Here is a 23,372-nt window from a genome sequence, read left to right on the forward strand (position 1 = left end):
CTGCATTCCACTTACACTCATTTGTGATCGCAGTGTAAGCGCTGGTCTATAGATAAAAAAAAGTTATGAGAGAAATCCATTATCAAAAGATGGCAATCAAGAGAAGTAAATTGGAACCGTATAAACAAATATCGAACGATTGATTGAAGAAATAAAAAATAAACTTATCGAGGTTTTTTAAATAAATATAACATTTAACACTTATTTTTATTAAGTTGGTATTATTATTTTTTAATGCTTAATTTTACAAAAATAAATATATATTAAGTAGAAAAAATAACTAGGATACCAAACCTAGGAATAAAATCTTTAGATAATAAGTAAGGAAAATATTTGTAAATATACGAAAAAATCTGTGACGATGACAATAATAAATGTAGAATAGTGTTTTTCATTTTAGTTTTGAAGACTATCTTGCGTTCAACGAAATATTGCGACGTCTAGGTCGTAAGCTTACCTTTTTTTTAAAAATTAATTGTTAGAATGAATTAACTATAAGTTTCTTTGTAAGGATTTGAATGAAAACTGTCTGTCAAATTAAAGATTAACATGTAAATAAGTAGAGGTTTCGATTAGAAAAGTTTAAAGTTATGTAAACAAAAATAGCTTCCGTTGACGACCTTAGTTACTTTTTTATATAGGTAGTTAGGTACATATCGTAGTAATTCACTACCGCCTTTGCTAATCCAAAACTATTAAGAATTATGGTTTTGATTAAAAAAAAACTCAATAAAATGTTTGTAGTTCAAAGCTTAAAACTTTATAGTTTATAGTTTATAAGAAACTTAACAATTCTTAATTTTCAATGTCAATATAATAAGACAAAGTCTTCCAAAAAGTCTTCCAAGTTATTGAAAAAAATGTAAAATGTATTTAAAAAAATATCCCTTAATACATTACCTTTTACCAAAAAATGTCTCTAAGTGTATTTACCTAAGTAGGTGAACTAAAAGTGGTACACAAACATTTAATGTGTCTAACATTTACATATTTTATTACAAAATCCGTTATCAATGACGTCAAGTTGCATTTACGTTTTTATCGAGTGCATGGGCACTAATGTCATAATCTGTAGGCACCTACTCCATACCGCAATCTTTAATCTGCTGTTAACCTGGAACTTGATAAACGTTATGCGATATATTGAAAATAATATAGGTACCTACATGGTATTGTAGAAGAATCTGCCTTCCGAACTGTCGGTACCTACCTAAAGGTGAATTTTGATTAAAATTTTCAAAATTAATGTGATAAGGGATATTTAAATGGATGTTCTGTGTCTGAAAATGTTTAGTGTAGGTGCGGTGTATATGCGTTTTCGATATCTTATGACGTCTAGCCAGATTATTGTATTCCCCGTTGTTGCTGATTGTGAGACCTGTATAACCGAAATAAATGGTAATGTTGTTAGTTTGGGTTGTTTTATTTCCACCCTAGATATTGCGTCAGCGAACAAGTATGTACCTCTTCATTCATAGCCTATTAACGTCCAACTGCTGGGCATAGGCCTCATCTCTCATAAGAAAGATGGTATAAGAGCATAGACCCAACACGCAGCTCTAATGCGGGTTGGTGGGCTTTTACGAATATTACCACAATTAAGTGAAATAACCGGGACAGACGGTTTGCGCGCTCTCCGAGGCACGGGGATGACACCGCCAATTTCCGAACTCCGCGCTGATAACGAAATTTCTTTAATAGAAAATACACAATACGTTATAATCTTATATATAATTTGGCCCGACCAGAGATTCGAACCCAGGACTTCGTGATTCGTGGTTCAACATGCTAACCACCAGATCAACGAGGCAGTTGGTAGGCACCTTATGTAAGGATTACATAGGTATGAACGTGAAAATTTGTATACTTTTTCTTTACTTAATAAATTCAGAACAGCTTCACGGATATTGATGAAATTAGCTACGATAGTCCGAAATAGAACAACTTTATATCCTGCAAAAAGGTACCCGGGAAATTCCCAGGTCTCCGTGGAAAAGTTTTTTTTTCACAAGCAAGAAGTAGACCCATTTTTTATGTATCGATAGTTCAGGATTTATTTACTCCGCGAAAAGCAGGAGAATCTGTATGGTGTAATTTATAATATTTTTAATCCTTATACTCCACACCAAACAGATTTTCGACAATGAACCTACCCTCTACGCACGTTTCGCTCCTCAGATGTTGACTTTAAAATACGTGCGTAGATGGTACATTGCCAAAGGTCTGTTTGGTGTAGAGTATGAATGTAGGACGGCTTTGCCAGTTTAATGGATTCGGTGGATCGCTGCCCGAAAGAAAGTCTAACAAACAAAAGTTCAATACATGACTATATAAAGCTTATAAATTGAAGGAATATCAAATGTCGTGGAGAAAACTTGTGTTCTAACTGCAAAATTTCTTAGTTAAAATTGAAACCAAAGATAAGATAAGTAGGCTACTTAAACATTTCTTGGGCAATAATCGTCATTAATTATATTGTTTCCGGAATAAAATTCGCGAAAATTTTGAGACTAGACTCAATATTTTTATCAACCTAAGGAAAAATAAACTATCTTTATATGAAAATCACTCCCAAGTGTCACACGTTTACGGCCATTATTAATAAATCGACATCGAGCTAAGAATAAGTTCTCAAGTTCGGTTTTAAGCTTAGATTGATCGATCCTAGAGACCGGCTGTTAATTCGATGTCGGTTTGTTAACCCATTTACGCCCGCTGCCGCGGCCATTTACGGCCTCAGACACATCAATATAATTTACTACCCTGCCTTGTAGGACTACGGTCCGGCCGCTGTAAAAAAAGTGTGTTTACTTTACACGCGTTAGAAGTTATACTTCAAGATAAAAATCTTTTCAAAAATTTTATCTTTCGCCCTTCTACGGCAATAGAAAAAAGGTATCTAATACATTGAAAGTTTTAATATACTATCTAGTTAAATAAAGTTTATTTAAATCAGAGACCTAGCGTTGCATAGTCATGCTAGTGCATGCTGCAAACAGTAGTTTCTAGGGTAGGGTTTCTTTGCTTCTGTCATTATTAGTTTTCTTTCAAATAAATGTACCAGCGGGTAAGAAAACCACAGTTTCCTGTACCTACGAGATACGTCTTTTCCCAACAGTGGAACATTAGTAGGCTGAGGTTGGAACAAATAAAAACAATGTCATATTTTAATATTTTATTGGAAACAAAATAATAATTATGCTATATATTGCACGCAACTCCGTCCGCAAACCCCCACGCTTGAGCAATACACACTTACGCTTACTGCAAGTTGCAACGGACACAGTTCAAACCGCTTTACACTTTATTACTATCGGCATACCTTATACTATCAAAAAGTAGAGTACCTACTTCCCATTTGGTCTATGGAACGTAATGACATCACACAAATTAATATTTTTTATCTGTTTCTTAGTTTATTTAAATTTTAAATTGTATACAATTTCAAATTTCAAATTTTTCAATTTATAAAACTGCTCAAGATCTTTTCAAAACTATGATCCAACTGTCACATAACTGAGTAGTTAGCCTGGATAATATCAAAGTTTTTAGTTCTACGGAAAAAATAAAAGAATCTAATCCTTTTATAGACTGGTTATCCGATGACGTCATGTTCCATAGCATAAATAGGAACTACCCTAAACAAGAAATACTACTTATGGCTAAAGTATAAAGGCTCCTACACATTAGAACAATTAGTGAGACATAAATTGTCTACGGAGTATAAATAACGGTTATTTGTATTTGTAAAATTAACCTACATTACTATCAAGTTTAGAGGCTCCTAACAGAGTCTGTGAAATAAAAATTAGTATTAGGTAATTTAAGACTTTTTGCATTTTCATCTCAGCCGATATACAAAACAAATTCATCAGTATCATGGCAGACCTTTAGAATCTAACGCATCCCGCATGCGTTCTTATCGTTAAAGTTACATTCTAATTTTATTTTATAATGGTACCTCTAGTCACTTCCAAAATCAGAGTAATGATTGTACTCGTTCATGAAGCAAGGTATTTGCTCAGCTGTACACCTATTTGAGAATCCTAGACGAGTACAAAATGTTGAGGAGGCTTATTACCTGGCTTTAATAATTCAGCTTTAAGCTATAATAGTATACCCCATTTTTGTAACACTAAACAATTATAATAAATCCTTCATGTAGTTTCCTTCTTTCATCTACCATGGTGGCTCTCCTAATGTGGGTGTTATGGTGATAGATAGTGCTTTATCCTCTAATAAAAATGCACTCTTAAACAAGAAGCATTAAGTTCATTTTACTTTGAAGTTATAGTGTTTCGTTTCAAAGTAGAATGAATTGGAAAGGTATTGTAGATGATTGGAAGGTACCTATTGAAGTGATATCAACAAGAAAATGCGGTTTTATGTTCTCATCCAAGACTCGTTTGGTACCGTCGTAACTCTATTTTAAGTTCAAGAAATCTTCCTCAAAATGGTAATCAAATTTAGGAGTTATTTTATGTGGAGCCTTGCGTTATCGAGTAAACGAAACTGGTTCACTTATGCTTGATATACATTCAAATCCAAAAGGCGAACCAACTGTACTCTGTTCATCTAACATTTATATCATGTAATTTTAAAATTAGTACATTATATGCACAGTGGGGGCACTTCTCACAAGCAGACTAACACCTACAGGGCTTAGCCGGTCGATCGATACTCCATAATTCATATCATTGGCAGGCGTTATAGTATTATTTCCAACCCCAACAGCATAATTTTACGAACTGTTTAGCCGAATGTCTTTTTTCATCAAATGAAAATGTACAAGTCCCCATTTATGGGGACCGGAATAGCATGCTTTTTGAAAATACCCCCCAAATATCAAATGCGTTCGATATTCCAGTGAACAAGTTTCAGCCACTCAAAACTTAAAACTCAAGCCATTTTACACTATTAGTTTTAAAATATACCCTTATTTAAAGTGAGGCACTGCGTAAACGTAGACACCATGGCATAGCCCGATTACGGCAATTGGATATTTGTGTGGAGCAATTTTTTTAGTAAGAATAAGGGGGATTAACTGACTTACAACATATACAGGGTTAATTTTTGAAACTTGGCAATATTTTAAAATAAAGACTAAGAAATCAGTTAAACGGTACGTTATTAATATTATTACATAAGTCATGGTAGTTTTGACAATTCATCGATTAGAATCTCAGACTCGGCCAAAAAAAAACTTTTTTAATAAAAACGCAAGCAAACATTTTATAGTAAAGTTTATTAAAAACTCTTGGTATATTTTGACCAACCAACCAACAGCTTTGACCATGAATTTTGCTGTAATTGCGACACATTATGTTTTTTAGTGGTAATGAGATTAAAAACTTAAACATGGTTTATATTTCATAGGTAATAGTAACGATTCATAGCAATCTCAGAAAAATTGGCAAGATTCGAAAAGAAACCTTGTATGTACTTTAAACATTAGGATACAAAATATGATCATCAAAACAATCTCATATATCCATACGGATATATACATAGTTTCTGCTTCTGCGTGGAATTAATAGAGTACATAGTGCATTTTCGGGTTGCCGTGTCTAGTGTCGAAAACAAAGAGTGTCTACGTTGCAGAGCGCCTAACTTGGCCGAACTAAAATTGGACCGTCTTTGCCTAAACAAAGTGATATAATATCTATACTTAAGTTCAAGTATTAATGACATCAGGTAAAAATTTCATTTAGCTGTCTATTGTATAGTATAAATAAATAAATGAGCTATCTATAGTATAGTATAGTATAGTTAAAAAAATCATTCTGATTGTATGTTAAGCCAAAGTCCAATTTGGGTCAGTAGCGTCCAGTGCAACCACTCATATCACAAGACCCACTGCGCAGGCTTGTTTCTGGCCGTACGCAAGTTGGACGTTTCAGTTTGTCCCTCACTCTCTAAGAAAAAATGACTCTGGCCAACTTTACGTTTTATGTAATTAAAATTAGGACTACACTTTAAACTACAATTCAAGACGTCAAACTTCGTTCTTCTTCACAACAGTTTATCTAAGTATAAGCGTCAGATTTACGAGATAAAATATATTTGAGCCTTGCTCGAAGATCAGTTTTCGAGCAGTGTCGCCATTGAGAACTATCCCTTCCAAGGTTAACTACCTGAACTATTCATCTTATAAAAACACAAAACTCAGTGGGCGCTGGAGAGGGCTATGCTCGGAGTATCTAAGTAAACTCTAAGTTCGGAATGCCGATAGTGTTGACTGTCAACTTTCAAGTTTAATATATATTTATTGTTCTTGTTGTTAAAATGTATGGAAAAAATGCCATCTGGCGCATTTTCCGAGATCTTTGCGATAAGAGTAATTCGGAAACGAATGCTTATAATTTCGACTGGTAAATTTCATTGGTCCATAAGCCTGTCCGGAGAACATACGTTTTTTTTCAGATGGTTACTCGCAGTGTATAAAAACTTACAAAGAAAATATTATGTACGTCCTCACTTAAAACTAGATATACCGTCATTTCAATTGCTTTATTCGGACGTTAAGCACTAACAAATTGGCTTTTTCGCTAGCAAATTACCGAATTCTTACTTTTAACGGTCATTTTAAGATCACACACGCAGCACGACGCACGAAATGCATCCAAGCGTACAGTTACCAAGGTTATAAATAATGATAGGAGTTTTAAACTTTTTGTTTTTAAGCATTGGTGTTGGTCAGCTATCAATTAAAAAAATAACAGATTTTTTTTCTCGAAATGTTGCTCTAAAGTTGAGTCGACATTTATTTTCCATTACTTAAAGTAAACATGATTTTCATTAACAAAACAATATTATATACTCAATATAATATAATAATAATAATAATCAAAAAGATATACCAAGGTATATATGGTGTATCTGATCAGATCAACATTGTTATATTTGAAGTGCTTTAAGCTTTTTATAAATTCAATGAAGTCGTATCAGAAACACCATGTATAAGAATATTCAGAGGTATAAAAAAGAATAACAATTAAAATGTTAATGCAAGAAAGAGACAGCCTATTAAAGATTTGCATAACCTTCCTCTTTCTAACAATTTATACAATTTGGAAATCGTTTTGTTAAGGGTACGCGATTTTCATCCCTATTAACGTACAAATAAAGATTGTTGTTGTTTAAAAAAATTACTAATTACAAAGCTCTAACTCTACCATCCAAATTTAAAATATTCAATAAATCGTAGGGTTATAAAGAATAAGAATATAAAGGAAGTTTTGGTTTAGCAATCACTTTTGTCCCAAAATATCGTAAATAATGTGAAAATTTCAATGTCTTCAGAGCTCTGTTACAAATCTAAAGTTTTTTTTATGTGTATGCAATAGGGGTGAAAATAGGTAGAATAAATTTCACTGTAGCACTTTTAAGCTTAAAATCAGCCATCTAATACTAAATCATGTCCCATCTCTGTATATATTCACTATGTTAATGGATATTCTTAAGAATTTTAGCTTTTTCTTTTATTAATCACCCACGCTTCACCATAATTTCATCAGGTGCCTAATTCTCCATTACATTTGAATCTTCACATCTAACCACATTTTATGACGTCAAAATTGTGAACGAACCCTGTGTGAAGTGTCAAAATTTAACGTAAAAATGCACATAAGACTGCAATGCAAATATCGAAACACTATAAAGTCAAAGTAAATGTTATTACTCGTTTAGAATCTTAAATCCTGTAGTATCGATTTTCATTTTACAAACGTTCAGCTAGCGCTTCCGTGCGCGATATTAAACTTTAAGACAAGGAAGATAAGCTTTATTTGATTCCCACAGTGTCGATATTAGAAAAACACTCGAAAACGTTATTTGTCTACGTGAGATGTTGCCATGATTGGGTAAGCTTCCCCGAGTTGAAAAGTCTTGCACCAGGCATTCATTTTGAGATTATTCTATCTCAAAATGAATGCCTGGTGCAAGACTTTTTAACTGAATAGTTGCTCTTGGATCGATCGCTTGGAAGTTAACAAAGATTTGAATCGAAAGAGGGTTATCTAGTGATACTACTGTTCTCAAGTAGGCAGTACTTCCCACACTAGGCACACATACCTCTGAAAGACGTTCAAAACGCTATGAGTGTTAGTAAAAAAAAAAGCAATAGAATATTCACAATCATAATCCTCTTTATAATAATATACTGGGTGCTAGTTTTGTTACGTTATTCTTATATCCAATATTCTTGCCTGTAGCTGTGTTATAATGTACGTAATCTTTTTGTATTATAATAGGTAAAATATATTTAACAAAATAATAAAAACATACATTTAATATATTGTATATATAGTGAGTAAACTCGACAAGACAAGCCCGACAAGACAAAGCGGTAGGCCGACCTGGCTTTACTTGCGTGTCGGTACTCTCAATGAGGACCGTATTAAGAAGTTGACTTACTATATGCTTTCCAACACATTTGCTTATAAGTTATGAAAAGATTGTATACATTATAAGACAGTTGCTAAAAGTTAAGGTTACCATATTATTGTACAGATCAAGATTATATGTTTGATGGGATAATCTCAGTTTTGGCTCGTGTTTAGAAAATTGGCGTTTCCCATATCTCGGATAGCAAGTTAAGCTGTCTGTGTGCTAGTACACATAGGTTTCATTGAACTCGATCTAGTACATAGTAAATTATTACTCAAAGGCCTATATATATCCAACAAAGAATCGCAAAAATAACGAGTTTACAACTAGAAAGGCGCACGCACGCTGAGATTCTGTTAGAACTAACCTTCATACAAATGTTAAGCATACAGAGTAACTATTTATTCATCTTACAACGACATCTTCAATAGTGTGGCACTAAGAAACACGCAACAAGTGTGGTGCGGCTTAGGCATCTAACTCGTTTCGGTTACTGGACATATTTTATGTTTATATAACCGGTGCAGTAAACTGAATACATTTTGAATATTGCTCGGGGTAAAGGGCTGTCGATGCAAGTGAGCAAATAAATCACCTTGTATACAAAATACGTATATGTATTCGAATAACGTTTTTTATTATTGAAGCGAAGATTTTATAGCGGGCGAGCTAATATTTTAATTCATGCTTCATTGTCTGAGCATCGCTAAGGCCATCGCACAAAAATAAGACGGTGCTTGTATAGGATGCATGTTGCTATCAGCATGTGTTTAGTGACCACATGAATGTTTACATAAATGAAGTCACCACGGGATACTCACAAAATACACGGGCACCACCATACATTATACACCACAAATTTACCTTTACACACTATTGCCATGAAAAAATCTTCGCTTCTAAAGGATATCTTCGATAAAGATTTTTTTTCGAGTATCGCAGCACTAAAACGTCAAGGTAAATTTACCTTATACTACTTGCTTCGAGTCGCAAATTATGTAGTGCTGATTTTCTTTTATTAACAAACGTTATCTCAAGGGCGCTGGTTGACATAAACAAACATAGAAGAATTTGAGATTAAAAACAAGGTTGATAAGGTTTACTTCGATATTTTTGTTTGGATACTCAAAAACGAGAATTGCGTACATACAAATCCTATTCTGACATAAACAGTACATGGCTTTTTTATATTTCGAAGTTTGCGCTCGACTTAATCCCATATAAATAAATACACATATACGACTATATAATATGTATTAATTATCAAAACGAGAGTAACGGCACGAGGCACTTGACACGCCACGCGTGTTCAGTCAAATCAAATTTGGTATTAATCATGACCAGTAACTGGATTTTGTTTGAATTATTTCGCGTTACATGTTCTGTGCCCGCACCATATACAAATTGAGGGACATCATCCTCACACGCACAAGTTTATGCGCAATGGCATTACACTTCTCATTTATATAACTACAACTAATGTTTTGAGAAATTTATGCTGTTTGCGAGTCGATATTCTTTCAGATTTGTGACATGGAACCATGGAATAGATAATTGTATTAAAAACATATTGTTTATGTATCACTTGTCAAGAAAAATCCGAAGATCCCAAAAGCAATGGTTCTATTTTATTTAAGCTGACAAGTTGACAGCGTTACTAATATTGTTACTGGGGATCTTAAAAAATACTATATTTTCAGTGCAATTTTAACAGCTACACCCCAAAACAGTTCAATTACATTTTTAGGAGTGTGTAGTATTGATATGTAGAACACTTTCAAAGCAACTCGTTTCTTAACTATCATAACGAAAGTCAGAACGATGCTGAAGTGGCAATGAGATGTTGGACCGGTGGTCATTGGACGTCAAGGGTTGGTACTTTGACTGCCACCAGATCGCAGCATTAGTAGACGCCCCCACTTACTGGGCAGAAACGGGAATACGTAAGACCCTATGCCCAGCAATGGACATCTATCCCAATATACTTGTAAAAACCTATTCAAATGATATTCAAATATGCTTTCACAAGCATTACCTCGCGTCACGCAAGTTGAAAGTAAGACGTAGATCTTACGGTGACTTATCAAAATCGATGTGTTCAATTCCCTGATATTCAAACTTAACAACACATAGCAAAAAGAGCCTTAAAGATGATGTCACAAACTTTTATTGCGTAATAAAGATTTTAAATTAAAACTGTAACAAATACGCACGACGTATATTTTGACACATCAACATTAACTGTTAATTTAGGCGTCACATTTTAACGAATTAAGGCTCTACACAGTAGACGTACAATTTTTTAACTTCCGTGACGCTAAATTCTGACTGAATCACACAAACAGCATAAAATTTGAATTATCATAATATAATTATCGTAGAGCGAAATCGCTTTAATACTATGCTGAGACTTGTCTCGGCCTTCCTTAATGTTAGCCACTTGTTGAAATGATCTCATTTTTAGATTAAATGAAGTCATTTTTGCTATAAAGTAGGTTCATGAACATTAATTGAAGTAATTTTTGAATAACAGAATTTCATTTTATGAAGTAATACACTCTAGGTAAAAAAAAATATATCTAATAGTCTAAATCCCGTGATAGTATTTTTAATCCATTATAAGTTTTATTTATAATGTTATTTTATTATAGCTCTCGTGTTTTATATAGGAAACAACAAAGCGTAAAAATATAAAGAAATAAATGAAAACCATGTGTGCTTCTTTTTAGAATATAAGTGGAGTAAACATTTCATGACAAGTTCATTGCATCTCTTCTTTGGAATGTTTAGACCTATTACTGGTACATGATATAAAAACAAGATAAATTCCTTTTAATCTAGAAGTCGTTAATTTTTTTTAGTCGGGCAAGAAATTCTGATGCCAATTTTGATTTAAAGGCACGATTAATAATAGAGAGCAATACACGACCTATTTTTTTTCAAATCGGTCAAGTGGCGAACATTATCTAACACATCACAGTCATTATTAACCGGCTAAGATTGATATTCACCGACGGAACACACCTTTAGGCGTCTTTTTATATATGTTACGTTTTACATTGAGGTCTCGATAAATGGGGCTGTTTTTTATTGCAATCCAAAATTATAAATTTACATTAATGATACGTCAAAATGCTATTTAATTCAATTAATTTTTTTTTTTCATTTTAATGTTAAATCAATTTTGCACGATATTTAAGTAGTTCATGAGTTCATTTTTTTCACATATAAAAATATGTAGGAACAATTAGGTAGAAGGAATATTTTTTCATTATTTTGAGATTCCAAAATGTGTAACAAACAAGATATGATTTTCATACAAATCTTATAGACTTACAGTTAATTACTCATTACAACATAGATTTTGCTTTTGAGACACTACTCGACACAATATTTGAAAAGAAAAAATGTTAACAAGTGTCTGTTTGTATTTCTTCAAAGAAAATAATAACTTTTAAATATTCTTTAACAAAGTTTGCGATAGAAAAACGCAGGTTTATGGATTTTTGGTTTTCAATGGCAACATTTATTTTTGTGTGCTATTTATTATAAGAAAGGACTGCAATAGGGGTTGTTAGCGAGTCATATAAATTCAAGATTACACACTCACACTTACTCTACTCAAATTAAATTTTTATGTGAGTTTTATTCCTCATGACATAAAGTAAATTGTTTTTGTCGTTCTAACGACGAGTGGACCCGTATAATACTTACACATACATTTCAAACAAGTTACTTTGTCTCAGGACAAAAAACTCACCATGTGTGATTCTAGATTTTGAGTAGATTCGTTATTGAAATGATATGGTATGCAAAGGTCTTTATTAGAACTTTGCATGGTGAGAACAATATAAGTCGAAATTTTTTCTTCTCAATCAAAAAAATTAAGTATAATATGTTATAAATTTCTTAAGTTTAATGCAGACTGCCTCAGAGAAGTATTTTTTGATATACTGAAAATTCTGCTTTAGGCAGTTTTTACAATCCGTTATCTTTATTATAATAATTTGGTTAATTCTAAACACTTGTAATAACTTAGTTAAAAGTTGCACTGGATAGGAAAGGTTTACAGAAGAATATTCGAGTGTTACCCCATTTTGATCCTTGTTTTGTTGTGTTGCTAGTATAGACGAGATTGAAGTGCCATCCGCCGGTCAATGGTCACCGATGCCGCGATCGCGACCGCTCATTGGTTTAACGCCACCTGGAATTGAAATGGTTGCAGACCTTAATAATGGAACCACGGAACCTGTTTGAAATTCAGTATTCTTAAAGTAAAGTATCTTTTCGTTATATATGGCAGCAACTGCCAAAAACAAAACTACGTCAAATAGGAGATAAACTAACACAAAAATAAGTATTTTTGTGTTTGCCCTGTCTTACTGGTGAGCGGGGTTCGTTAAATGGTGGCAGCAGCGTTTTCACCTACAGTTTTCTAGTGTTAATTGTTTGTGTGTACTCACAGCACTTGGTGCGGCTGTAGCGCAGCCAGGTGCGCGGGGGAGGGGGGCACGCCGGGTGGTGCGGGGGGCAGCAGAGTCTGCGCAAGCCCCTCGAACCGACCGCCAGCCTCGAAGCCATTCTGAGGAACAACATGCGTACCATTGAAGTTCTTGCAATCCAAATGTATCATCGTCATCATCCTCAGCCTATCAATGTCCCACTGCTGGGCTAAAGTCAGTCGTAAAAGGATGGGATGTTAAAGTTTTCACTCACTACAATGAGGGCTTTAACGATTATTACATGTTAATGAATATAACTAGCTCTGACGGCTAAATATGCTCTTATAAATAAAGGGGTGGCCAACGCCAAACTCCTCGTTCTTAACGGAGAAATCCAATACCTAACCATCTTTAGAACAACCAAAGTGGCAGTGAAACATTAATAAGGCTTATATTGATTACAACAAAAGAGCCAGACGAACAGACCAATGACCATGACAAAGAGACAATCGATAATGATGTATCATCATATCAATCAATAGCCTATACCCACTTCTGGACTAAAGGTCTCGCAGTAGTTGGTAGTAGTGGCAAATAGTACGCTGTTGCCCGTTCTCTTTTACATTATCTTGTAAGACACCGAATTGACGGAAGAATAATGATGTTAGCCAAGGCATTATTATTCCTGCAGTTTCCAGTAGATAACCTTTCGGGAACGAAAATCAATAAAGAATTAAAACATGTTAACTCACGGGTATCATGATGGTTGGGCGCAGCGGCTGGATGGACGGCTGCTGGATGGTCTGGTAGTACGGATAGTATTGCACAGGGTAGCCGATGTAGCCGGGGTAACCGGCCGCCGCGGCGTACATCGCGGCCGCCGGGCTGTACATCTGCGATACATTTTGTGGGTACTAAGACGGGCCACAAACATACCACAAATGGAAAATATTATGGGTCAATTACAAGTAATCATGGCAAACAAAAATAACAAAAATTATAAAATCCTATGTTTTCCTAGCTATGCTTACTTCCCTTATAACTTCAAACCACTCTTGCGATTTTCAATGTTCCTGCATGGTTGTATAACTGTAGCTCTTAAAGAATAGTTAATGAGATAAACCAATGACGCATCATTAGTTAATGGTTAGGTAGGTAGACTAGTACTCTCTCAGGCACCATACTAAAGTAAGTAATAATGTCAAATAGAGCAAGTTGTATAGAAGGCAGCTGTAAGGTTTGACAATACGGGTCGTACTGCTTAGGGTAGTAGCCAATGGCCCTAGGGAACAGGTTGCTAGAATTAGCCCCGTACAAAATATTTAACTCTCACTGTACTGTACGTTCCTCAAATAAACGTCAGCAATTCTTCTAATGGTTCTAATGAGTGTGAGCTAGGCCGAGCAAATTATGACCAGAATTATGATCAGATGATAACGGCGGTAATGTAGGTGTACAGAACTGTTTAATGGTGTGATAGTATGGGTGGTACTTGACGGGCTAGTGTACGTTTTACTCACGGGTAGCTGCTGGCTAAGAGCTGGAATAGCCTGGTGATGCTGCAGTTGGTCATATGGCGGCGGAGCGTACATCCCTCCTGCGCCAGCTCCCGCGCCTCCAAACGTCACTCCGTACGGGGAGCCACCCGCTACTGCAATGGTGGGTTTAAAACAATTTCAAATTAAATATTCCATTAAAGCGATAATTCCATTATTTTGTGCAAGCGTGAACATTTATCTTTGATATTAAGATCTGCGACTACCAAAATACACTTTCTTCAGCACATGTTGACTTTACATCGCACACTCTCAAAGAGTTTGCAATTGAACAATGTTTGCTAGAAATTTGTTTGCAATACTGAATAACTATATCTCAGATTTGGCACCCTGAATTCACCAACAAGCATTTAACCCGTAGCCATGGGTATTTGGCCTGAATTAAAGCATTTATGATTATTATTATTTTAATTCAAAAGGATACATTCCTTTTGAATTAATATATTAATATAAAAAGTGTAATCGAGAACTTAGCAATGCAGGGAATGCAGAAATACTTGGCTTGGAAGACCGGGGTGAAAAACAAGCGTAGGCAAAGATGCGGTCCTTACCTGACGTATGATACAATCGATCGTAGAGTCGCCCTCGAGTATTTTATAATATGTATATCTACATATTATATCACACAATTTTTTTGCTACCGTTTTTAATTTTTTCAAATTCACTACTTGCATTCTTGTTATAAAACAAGATATACATCTTGTTACCTACGTCATATGTTATTTCGACGATGCAGCGCTGCGTCTTGATTCCTACTCGACTACGAAACCATGATTGCAAGCATGCACATCCACTAACAATGTTCTAAGTATTAGAGTACTTACCGTATGTGAGTGAGTTTAAGTTATGTGTCCACTAACCTCCATACTGCGGTGCGGCCTGGTGAGGCGGTGCGGGTAAAAAGGGGCCTTGCGGCGGCTGCGGCTGGGGGTACGCGCCAAGCGGGGGGGTCACTGCAACAACTCGAACCATTAGCCGCCGGCGGAGAAGCCGACGACCTGACCGACGCGAGCAATGACTGAGCACTCTAATGGATGCACGTTGGACAAACTACCAGAAATATTGCGTATGTGACCGAATACTTGCTACTTAATGTGGGGCCCCATGTGTGCCAATATTCAACACAGTTGGTAACTGAATAGAAGGCGAATTAATTAGCCGTTTCCAGGTGTTTTTTTTTTATAAAAATGTGTATAGGCTTACATTTGACGATAATAATGCCAGATGAAAAACAATTATGACGTAAGATCGCACTTGCCTAGAAGATCTATTACATAACTTCGTAACTTCTGTTAAGTTAGTTAAAAAAGAAACTTTCGATTTTCGATTTCGGTGATAATATCAGCTGTGTATGTATCAATATCTTGCATGAGTGAACAGGTAACTTACTGCAAAATTACTGTTTATGAATTACTTCGCGAAATTAAGGACCAAAACGAGTGTAGTGAAATTAGATTAATTTTTGTGAATAAATGAAGTCATTTATTCAGAAAAAATGTAAACACAAAGATTGAAACATATTTAATGCGTGAATAAATGACGTCATGAAGTCAGAAAAACTTTGAACAAAAATCAAGATTATTTTATATCGTTCTTTTTTTATGTCACATTATAAATATAGCAGGCCAAGTGAAATTAATTAGTGTGAATATTTCTGGTTGCTTTGTCGATTATAGCAACACGATTAAATTGCAGGTTGGGATGTTATACATAAAGTGTTGCCTATTATGTGCGAAATCAATGACTAAATAATATTTGTTATTTACAGATTTTTTTATAAATTTTTAATTAAAAAAGTTGTAGCACAATGAATATAAAGTTTATTTTAAATTATTATTTAGTCTTAGTTACATCCATGAAAGGCTCAAAATATTTTGTTTTTTGCTATTCATCGGTCAGGCTATTCGCGCGTTTGCGCGCCTCAACCCAAGCCCGAGCATTCACGCGTGACGCCGTGTGCCAACGCTATTATAAGTTGCCAAATTAAATAATATAGTAGAAATGAGCAGTTATTGGCAGAAAACATTTTAACGCTATTTTCTACAGCAACTATAATAACGCCGTTTAAGCATAGAAAATACAACTTTTTTTTTGAACAAAAAAAAAACGCTAACTCGTATTATCTATGCACACTAGCGCCAATGTTAACGACAAGCTATGCCCATACAACGCAATACATAACCACATTTGGGTATTTCCAGTATTGACACTTGGAAAACCTTATGGAAAAGTGGCAGACAAACACTACAATTAAGTGTTTAATTGTAGTACCGTCTATTTGGTAGGTTATACACGATTCAACACGGTGTGCTAGTGCTGAAATACCTACCAAATGTTATTTACATTGCATTCCTTGACTAGTGGCCACACTCACTTTTGGATTGACATTTTAACATTATCTAAATTAATATTTTAATTAATCCCTCCAAATGTGGCCTATATAGCTGCAAACGGATGAACAGATTAAACATCAATCCATTGAAGTGTATAATGGTCGAACCAATAATTGGTACCTATCTATTGGTAACCATTGTGAAAGGATCTGGGACAAGGATTAGATTATTTTCGGCTCAGATACTAGTTAATCTACTTTCAATATGGTTTATTCTAAATAATTCTAATCTGTCCGTCCATTTCAGTGCTGCGATGCCATAAAAAAGATGGGGACAATGGCCAAGGTGATTTTTGCCGAGTTTAAGAACCATGAATTGTACAAACTATAAGCCTGTGCAATTTAGCCAGTGTGACCACATTTTGAAAACATCTTAAATAACAAAACAATGATCAAACAATATGGAACCTTATAAAAAGACATTAGTTTTTTTTTTGTTTATAACATAGCTAGTTATGTTGCGTTCCAACTATAGATGAAAAAGTCCAAGTTTTGTCGATTGCAGCTTGCGAGGTAAGATTATGCAACCGATAAGGTTTGGCATTTTACAGAAGTACCCGTAAAATCATTAAAATTATCTACCGCCTGTTTGAATCTTAGCTGTCACAATAGTTACCGAGAACTGCCACCGGCAAAAATACACATAATAGAGATCCCCTTTGAGGCGCCTGAATAAGTTTTAAAAAGTTACGATTTCTATGAAAATTATTTAGTGTAAATTCTATAGATGGAACACAAGAATAAAATCAGCATTCAAGCTCGAAAATATGCTAGAAAAAATATTGCAAGTAGCTTTTTCGACAGTCAATTAACTCTCGAGTCGCAATATTTGACGTAATAGAGCTTGCATACGATATTTGGTCCGCGCAACGTAAATAATCAAATATTTCAATCGAGATAAATGTTCATGTACTTTTTGATGTCTTCCGGACATAAGCTACCGCCATTCGCTGCACTTTAAATAAACATGGCTGCCACAAAATGGCGCTTAAAAGGTGAACGTCGTGAACATACTCGAAAAAAAAAACAATTTATATCTATAAGTTATCTAACTAAAAAGACTGTGTACCAAGATTTGATGTTGTATTGCAAATACATATTTTAATAATATGTATTAGCAAAAATATATTCGTAACCAAAAATTACATCTTCATATATTTTGCTGTTTCGTCTAGAAGCGTGTGCAAAAAAGCGTAGATCTGGTTTTGAAAACAAATTCTATGATGAGTGCGTTGAAGGACACAGAATCATGCAAAATGACAAAACACAAAATGGCTATTCAATAAAATATCATTCCCTCGGTATACACATGCATTTGCTACAAACTAAACGTAATACTACTTTAAAACGTACAAAACAAAAAAGAAGAAACGCTGTTTCGAGCAACGAAATCACTGGCGAGAGTATCGGCTGCTAATAAACAGCAAAATTTTTATGAAAAAAATGTAAAAAAATCCACAAGAAATCCTGGTTACCACGATTTACATATAACTTAATCCTCTACAACATGTTAATTCGATTATTTCTAAATACCCTCCTATAGGAATTATAAAAACATTAAAAATGTTAAGTTAATAATGACAAAAGATCTGCTGTTACATTATAAAATAATAATATAACATCAACTCTTAGGTTTTTATTGTTTTGCTAAAAGGGGAAAAATATCAACCACATTATAAATCTTGAGCCCTGTAAAGAAACCGCTAGCTAACCAGTTTAAAGTTAATAAGTGGAAAAGTACGTCTAGTGGGAAATTAAAGATATTATATATTTTGTATACAAAAAATAGCACACGTAAACGCATACTTCCCTGTCCTTCAAATAAAGCTCGTAATCGCATGCACCTCTGTCATGGTTGATGCACCATAGTCAACGAAAGAAGATAGATTATAAAAGATAAAGTTGTATGTATTTAAATTATCTTCAATCGTACTTAATCTATTCACACGCACTAACAAGTGTCATTCATGTTAACATTTTTTTTAGTCATGTAAATATTATGGCTATCGAAATATTGCCTTTTTAATGAATTAATAAAAATATTTGATTTGTACAATTTGATTGAAGATAAAACCACCCTGTTTTATTAATTTGTTAAAAAATTTAAAAAGGCAACTATAGATTTAAGCATTGCATATCACTATTATATTTAATGATGATATACAACACAAAAAAAAATATATTAAACCTAACTTACTGTGTAGACAGACATACAAAATCAAAAATGACCCAAATATTTCAACAATCTTTGAATCAATTTTACCATCACCGTACTTCATATCCACAAAAACAAAACAATTAGTAAACAATTATTTTTGTGAATATAACTGAATAAATCAGATTTTTGTTTCACCATTGGCTTAGAAAGCTGATTTATTTTTGGTTTGTTAGTGTAAACACTCAAACTTAACTATAGACAAGACTTTAAATTTACAAAAATAAACTAAAAGTTTTATCTATTCATATAAATAGTGATGAAATCTTAAAATTTTTGATGAATATTTTAAAATTCCACAATATAAAATTTAAATGATGTGAAAATCTCAAAATGCAATGAAGCTTTGTAAGTTTTCTTCACTTTGAAACATCATTTATATTTTACAAAACGTAAATCTAAGGTGTTAGCATTTAGGAAGTCTAAAAAACCAAAAAAAAAACCTATAAGACAACCCAATAACTTGAAAATATTAAAGGGTAGTCTTAAAAAACAATGAGGTAGTCTAACCTCAGTGTTTAAAAATGTGCAAAAACACTAGCAAAACAAAATTAGGTAATAATAGCAAACCAATTCTATTTAAGTAACAAACACAATTTGTTTGAATATATATTTCTTTATAATGGTTGCTATTACTTATGAAAAGTTAGTGTTAAAAATAATAATCAGGTAAAAAAATAAGCTGAAACAACTAAACGTTGAGAGAAAAAGGAAATAGGGAGAAGACATCAATTTAAAAATAGAAAATGAAAATAAAACTCTTGTCTCTTTTTTTATAAAATAAAAAAGAAACAGAGACAAAACTTTGTATTTTGGAGGGCTTAAGTCAAATTTTTTTACCATATTTATATAGTGTTAACTATTGGTGTACTCAAGTGGTTATACTTTATGTTTTTGTAAGCGTGTCTAGAAAGACTGCTAATTAAGTCCATACAAATATTTTCAAGCCAAAAAACATCTACTGTACAGCCAACCATTTAGCTTCATCTCAATTGTCAGTCCTTCCAGATTTTATTTGTTTTATAAAAAGTAAAATAAAATTGCAATTTCATTTTTCTATGTATAAAATATAATCACTCTGAAACACTGAATAAGTTTCTATGATTCGATTGCTTTACATATTTAACTTTAATAGAAATAGAATAAGAATTGAATAAAATAATATTATTCTTTAATTTTAACATGATACAGTAATTTATTTAACGAGGGGGGTGTTGGGGTAAGGTTTTTTTAGATTAAAGTTTGTAAGAATTCATTGAATAAATTTTTTATTTGTACTTAAATTAGTTTGATGCACTTTGTCACATATATGAATTTCATATTGCCAAAGTGGACAGGTAGTTTGTTACATGTAATAAAATGGAAATGAATAATAATGACTGGTACAGTCAATATTATTGTGTGTTAAAAATAACCTGTTTTACTAGTATACAAACTTTTGAGGTCATGGACTATTGAATTTTGTATAAAACTATGAATGTTAATGGAAATTAATATAATATGTCTCCATCCAACCATCAGAATATACAAATATTCTGATGCTTTTGGGATATTTTTTTAAATACTTCTTTGTCCTTCAGATTTGTAGTTTGGGAGTTCTGTAGCTCTGTATTCTGTATTCCCAGACATGTAATAATGTCTGGGAATAAAAATTAACAAGATACAGATGGATATTGATAGCAAAAAGGCTAACCAGTGAAAATATTGTGGGATTCTTAAGACTAGGGTATATTCAGGATTCTGAGATTTATCATACTAACTTAGAGAGTTTATGCTAAGACCAAACTCATCAGTGTCTTAACTTCAAGTTAAGTCTGAGCTAAGGCTAAGTAGACTTGTTTTACAAATGTCAGTCATAGATTTAATTCTCAGTTTTAATTGTGGAATATATTTATCACACTGATAAGAAAACTTTTTGAATTATGTAATATGTGAGCAAAAAATTTCCGTTTTTTATATATAACAATCAAATCATAGAACAAGGGTTACATCATAATTAAATACACATACGTTCGTCCACACGCGGTTACGCACATATCATAAATACCGGTTCTCTCTTTTCTATGTTTCAAAAAAAAGTAAAAGAAAGAAAATTCTAGTGTATAGTCATTACATGATAGTGACTTTTCTTAGTCGAGCTCCGCAGAACGGCTGAGTCACCCCTGCGGCTCCTGTAGAAGAGGGGGCGGTGAGGGGGAAGGGAGGGTAGGTAACGCATCATTATAATCACGTTTCACTCAAAATGTGCTTAGTTGAACCCTGAGCACTATCAAAACCTGTTGATTACTTAGTAGTTTTTATATAAGAGTATAAATGAATACTGAACTGACTTAATATTTAAGGGCACCTTAAACATGTCACAGCTTTTGTTTCAAGTAAAACGTACATCAAACAACAACAAGGATTTCGGAGTACTGGTAATTTGAATTATACAATGTCATCTGTTCTTTGGCAAATTCATTGCAGTCACACCACCTATTTCATTAAACTTTTCATTTTTGAAAAATCTTTATTTTAGCAAATGTTGTGTTGTGAGAGCAACTGTAGAAACAAACACTGTGGAAACGGATGGAAGAGACATGATGTCTGTTTTAAAGAGGTATTAAACACAGTTTAAGGTGCACTTTAATTTGAAGATGCATTTCAGTATTTGAGTTTAGGTCACACAAACTTCTAGTACAATAGAAATAAAATCTAAAATTGAAAATTTATGATATAACAACAAATCGCATGGAAGTTAAATGATTAATCTGCCAGATTGAAAAGTATCAAATAGTGAGGAGCTGTGTGGTGCAGGTGTGAGTTTATGCCCTGCAGACTTAAGCTCCCATAGACTTTCATTAACCTACACCTATTGCCCAAATTATTTGGCAAGTATACAAACTGCACTCCTGGTTAAGGGTTTACAGAAGATAGTTTGTACTAAAAGTTTGAAGCCACCTAAATAAAAGCTTAAGATATTAAAATTCAATGCAATGACTGACATATGTAACATCAAGGTTGAATACAATTATTTTTTAGGAAGGATATAACTAATATGAAAAGCAAATCCAATCTATTGAAGGATGTGATATTGTCATCTTTTAATAATCTTATGAGACGAACCTACGTCAAGAGAAATTGTTGGAGTTCCTAGTAATGTTTGAAAGCTATTAATTTAAGACTTGAAAATTACAATCTTAATCCTAATAATGGATGTTTCAACTTTTAGCCTTATTTCTAATATCAGACTCAGACATGTTGTTTTACATAGGAACCTTTGAATTACAACTGATCAACAATTAGCTAGATTCCAAATCATCTAAAAAAATTGCAATTCATAATTTTTAATACAAGTATGTAAAAATTCTTTTATCAAATGTAAAGGAACTTTCTCATTTCATTTTGAGGATTAGGTATGAAGTTTAATAGGTTTACTTTACACTTTGAACATTAATATCATCCTGAATTGCATTACAAAAACTATCCCAGTGTAGTTAATTTTAAGTGGATAAATGGCATAATAGAAGTGACTTGTAAATTGAAAAACCAACCCTTTGAGTAATTCATCTAGCAAATAAAATTTAGATAAAACAGTTGCATTCTAAAGCAATCGACCATATATCCGCAACTAAAGAAAAATGAATACGAGATGAGCTCCCCATTTCACCCTTTGAACAGATTTAAGAGTCGAGATGATCGTCCATTTTGAATATGGAATATTGATCGCAGTTCGGGGCGAACCATTACGACGCGTAAAAACTATTAATTGCAAAGTATTTTAGAAATATTGAATTGTTAGAAACGTTTATATAGTGGATAATATTGCAAAATCTCCAAATCAATGCAAAATGACGTTACGTATGTCAACCCATCAGTAGAGAAACGAACAAAGGAAAACAGTAATTAAAGCGAATAAATACCTTTTTTGTCTGCCATAATATCAAATATAGCGAGTTTATTAATATTATTTTAACACAAGGAATAGGATTCTGCTAAATTTTTGAGAACTTCGCGACAATTAAAGGAACGCAGTAGCAGATGAGCTTCTTCGATTCTAATTTCTTGTAACGAGACTAGTGATGTGATGTCGCTTAAGTGCTGTTACGACAACCGTACAATTTACAAGTAATATCTTACCGGTTTTTATACTTTCCGGTTTTAAGTAATGTAATATTTGTTTTTTCATCCAACACGTTAGTTAGGGGTTGGATTTAATTATTTTATCATAATATGGTTATTTCAGTAGTTTCAATTTCAAGCGTCTGAGCGTGGGTGGCACGCTAGAATATTAAGAAAATTTTAAAATGTCTATGCTCAGTTGCAACTGTTGCTATCTTCGGTTCGTACGAAGCGCATATTTGTCAAACAACTTCACACTAGACCCTAACGCGATTGTT

The 23,372-nt window shown here is 33.5% G+C and overlaps 1 protein-coding gene across 2 annotated transcripts; it reads right to left on the minus strand.

Annotated features, from left to right (window-relative positions):
• Positions 1-3,160: 3,160 nt before the first annotated feature.
• LOC120625214 (DAZ-associated protein 2-like) lies at positions 3,161-23,041 on the minus strand. 2 transcript variants are annotated; one of them, XM_039892202.1, is made up of 6 exons: positions 22,896-23,041; positions 15,247-15,339; positions 14,351-14,481; positions 13,583-13,723; positions 12,852-12,970; positions 3,161-12,592 (listed from the first exon to the last, which is right to left on the minus strand). In XM_039892202.1, exons 1-6 carry the CDS (start codon positions 22,909-22,911, stop codon positions 12,583-12,585), a joined length of 510 nt encoding a protein of 169 aa, XP_039748136.1. In that variant the 5' UTR covers positions 22,912-23,041; the 3' UTR covers positions 3,161-12,582. The 2 variants fall into 2 exon arrangements, with proteins under 2 accessions (XP_039748136.1, XP_039748135.1); XM_039892201.1 differs by having other exon boundaries at positions 13,583-13,744.
• Between the last annotated feature and the right edge of the window lie 331 nt (positions 23,042-23,372).

This window comes from Pararge aegeria, chromosome 7 (assembly GCF_905163445.1).
Source record: "Pararge aegeria chromosome 7, ilParAegt1.1, whole genome shotgun sequence".
Lineage (NCBI taxonomy): Eukaryota > Metazoa > Arthropoda > Insecta > Lepidoptera > Nymphalidae > Pararge > Pararge aegeria.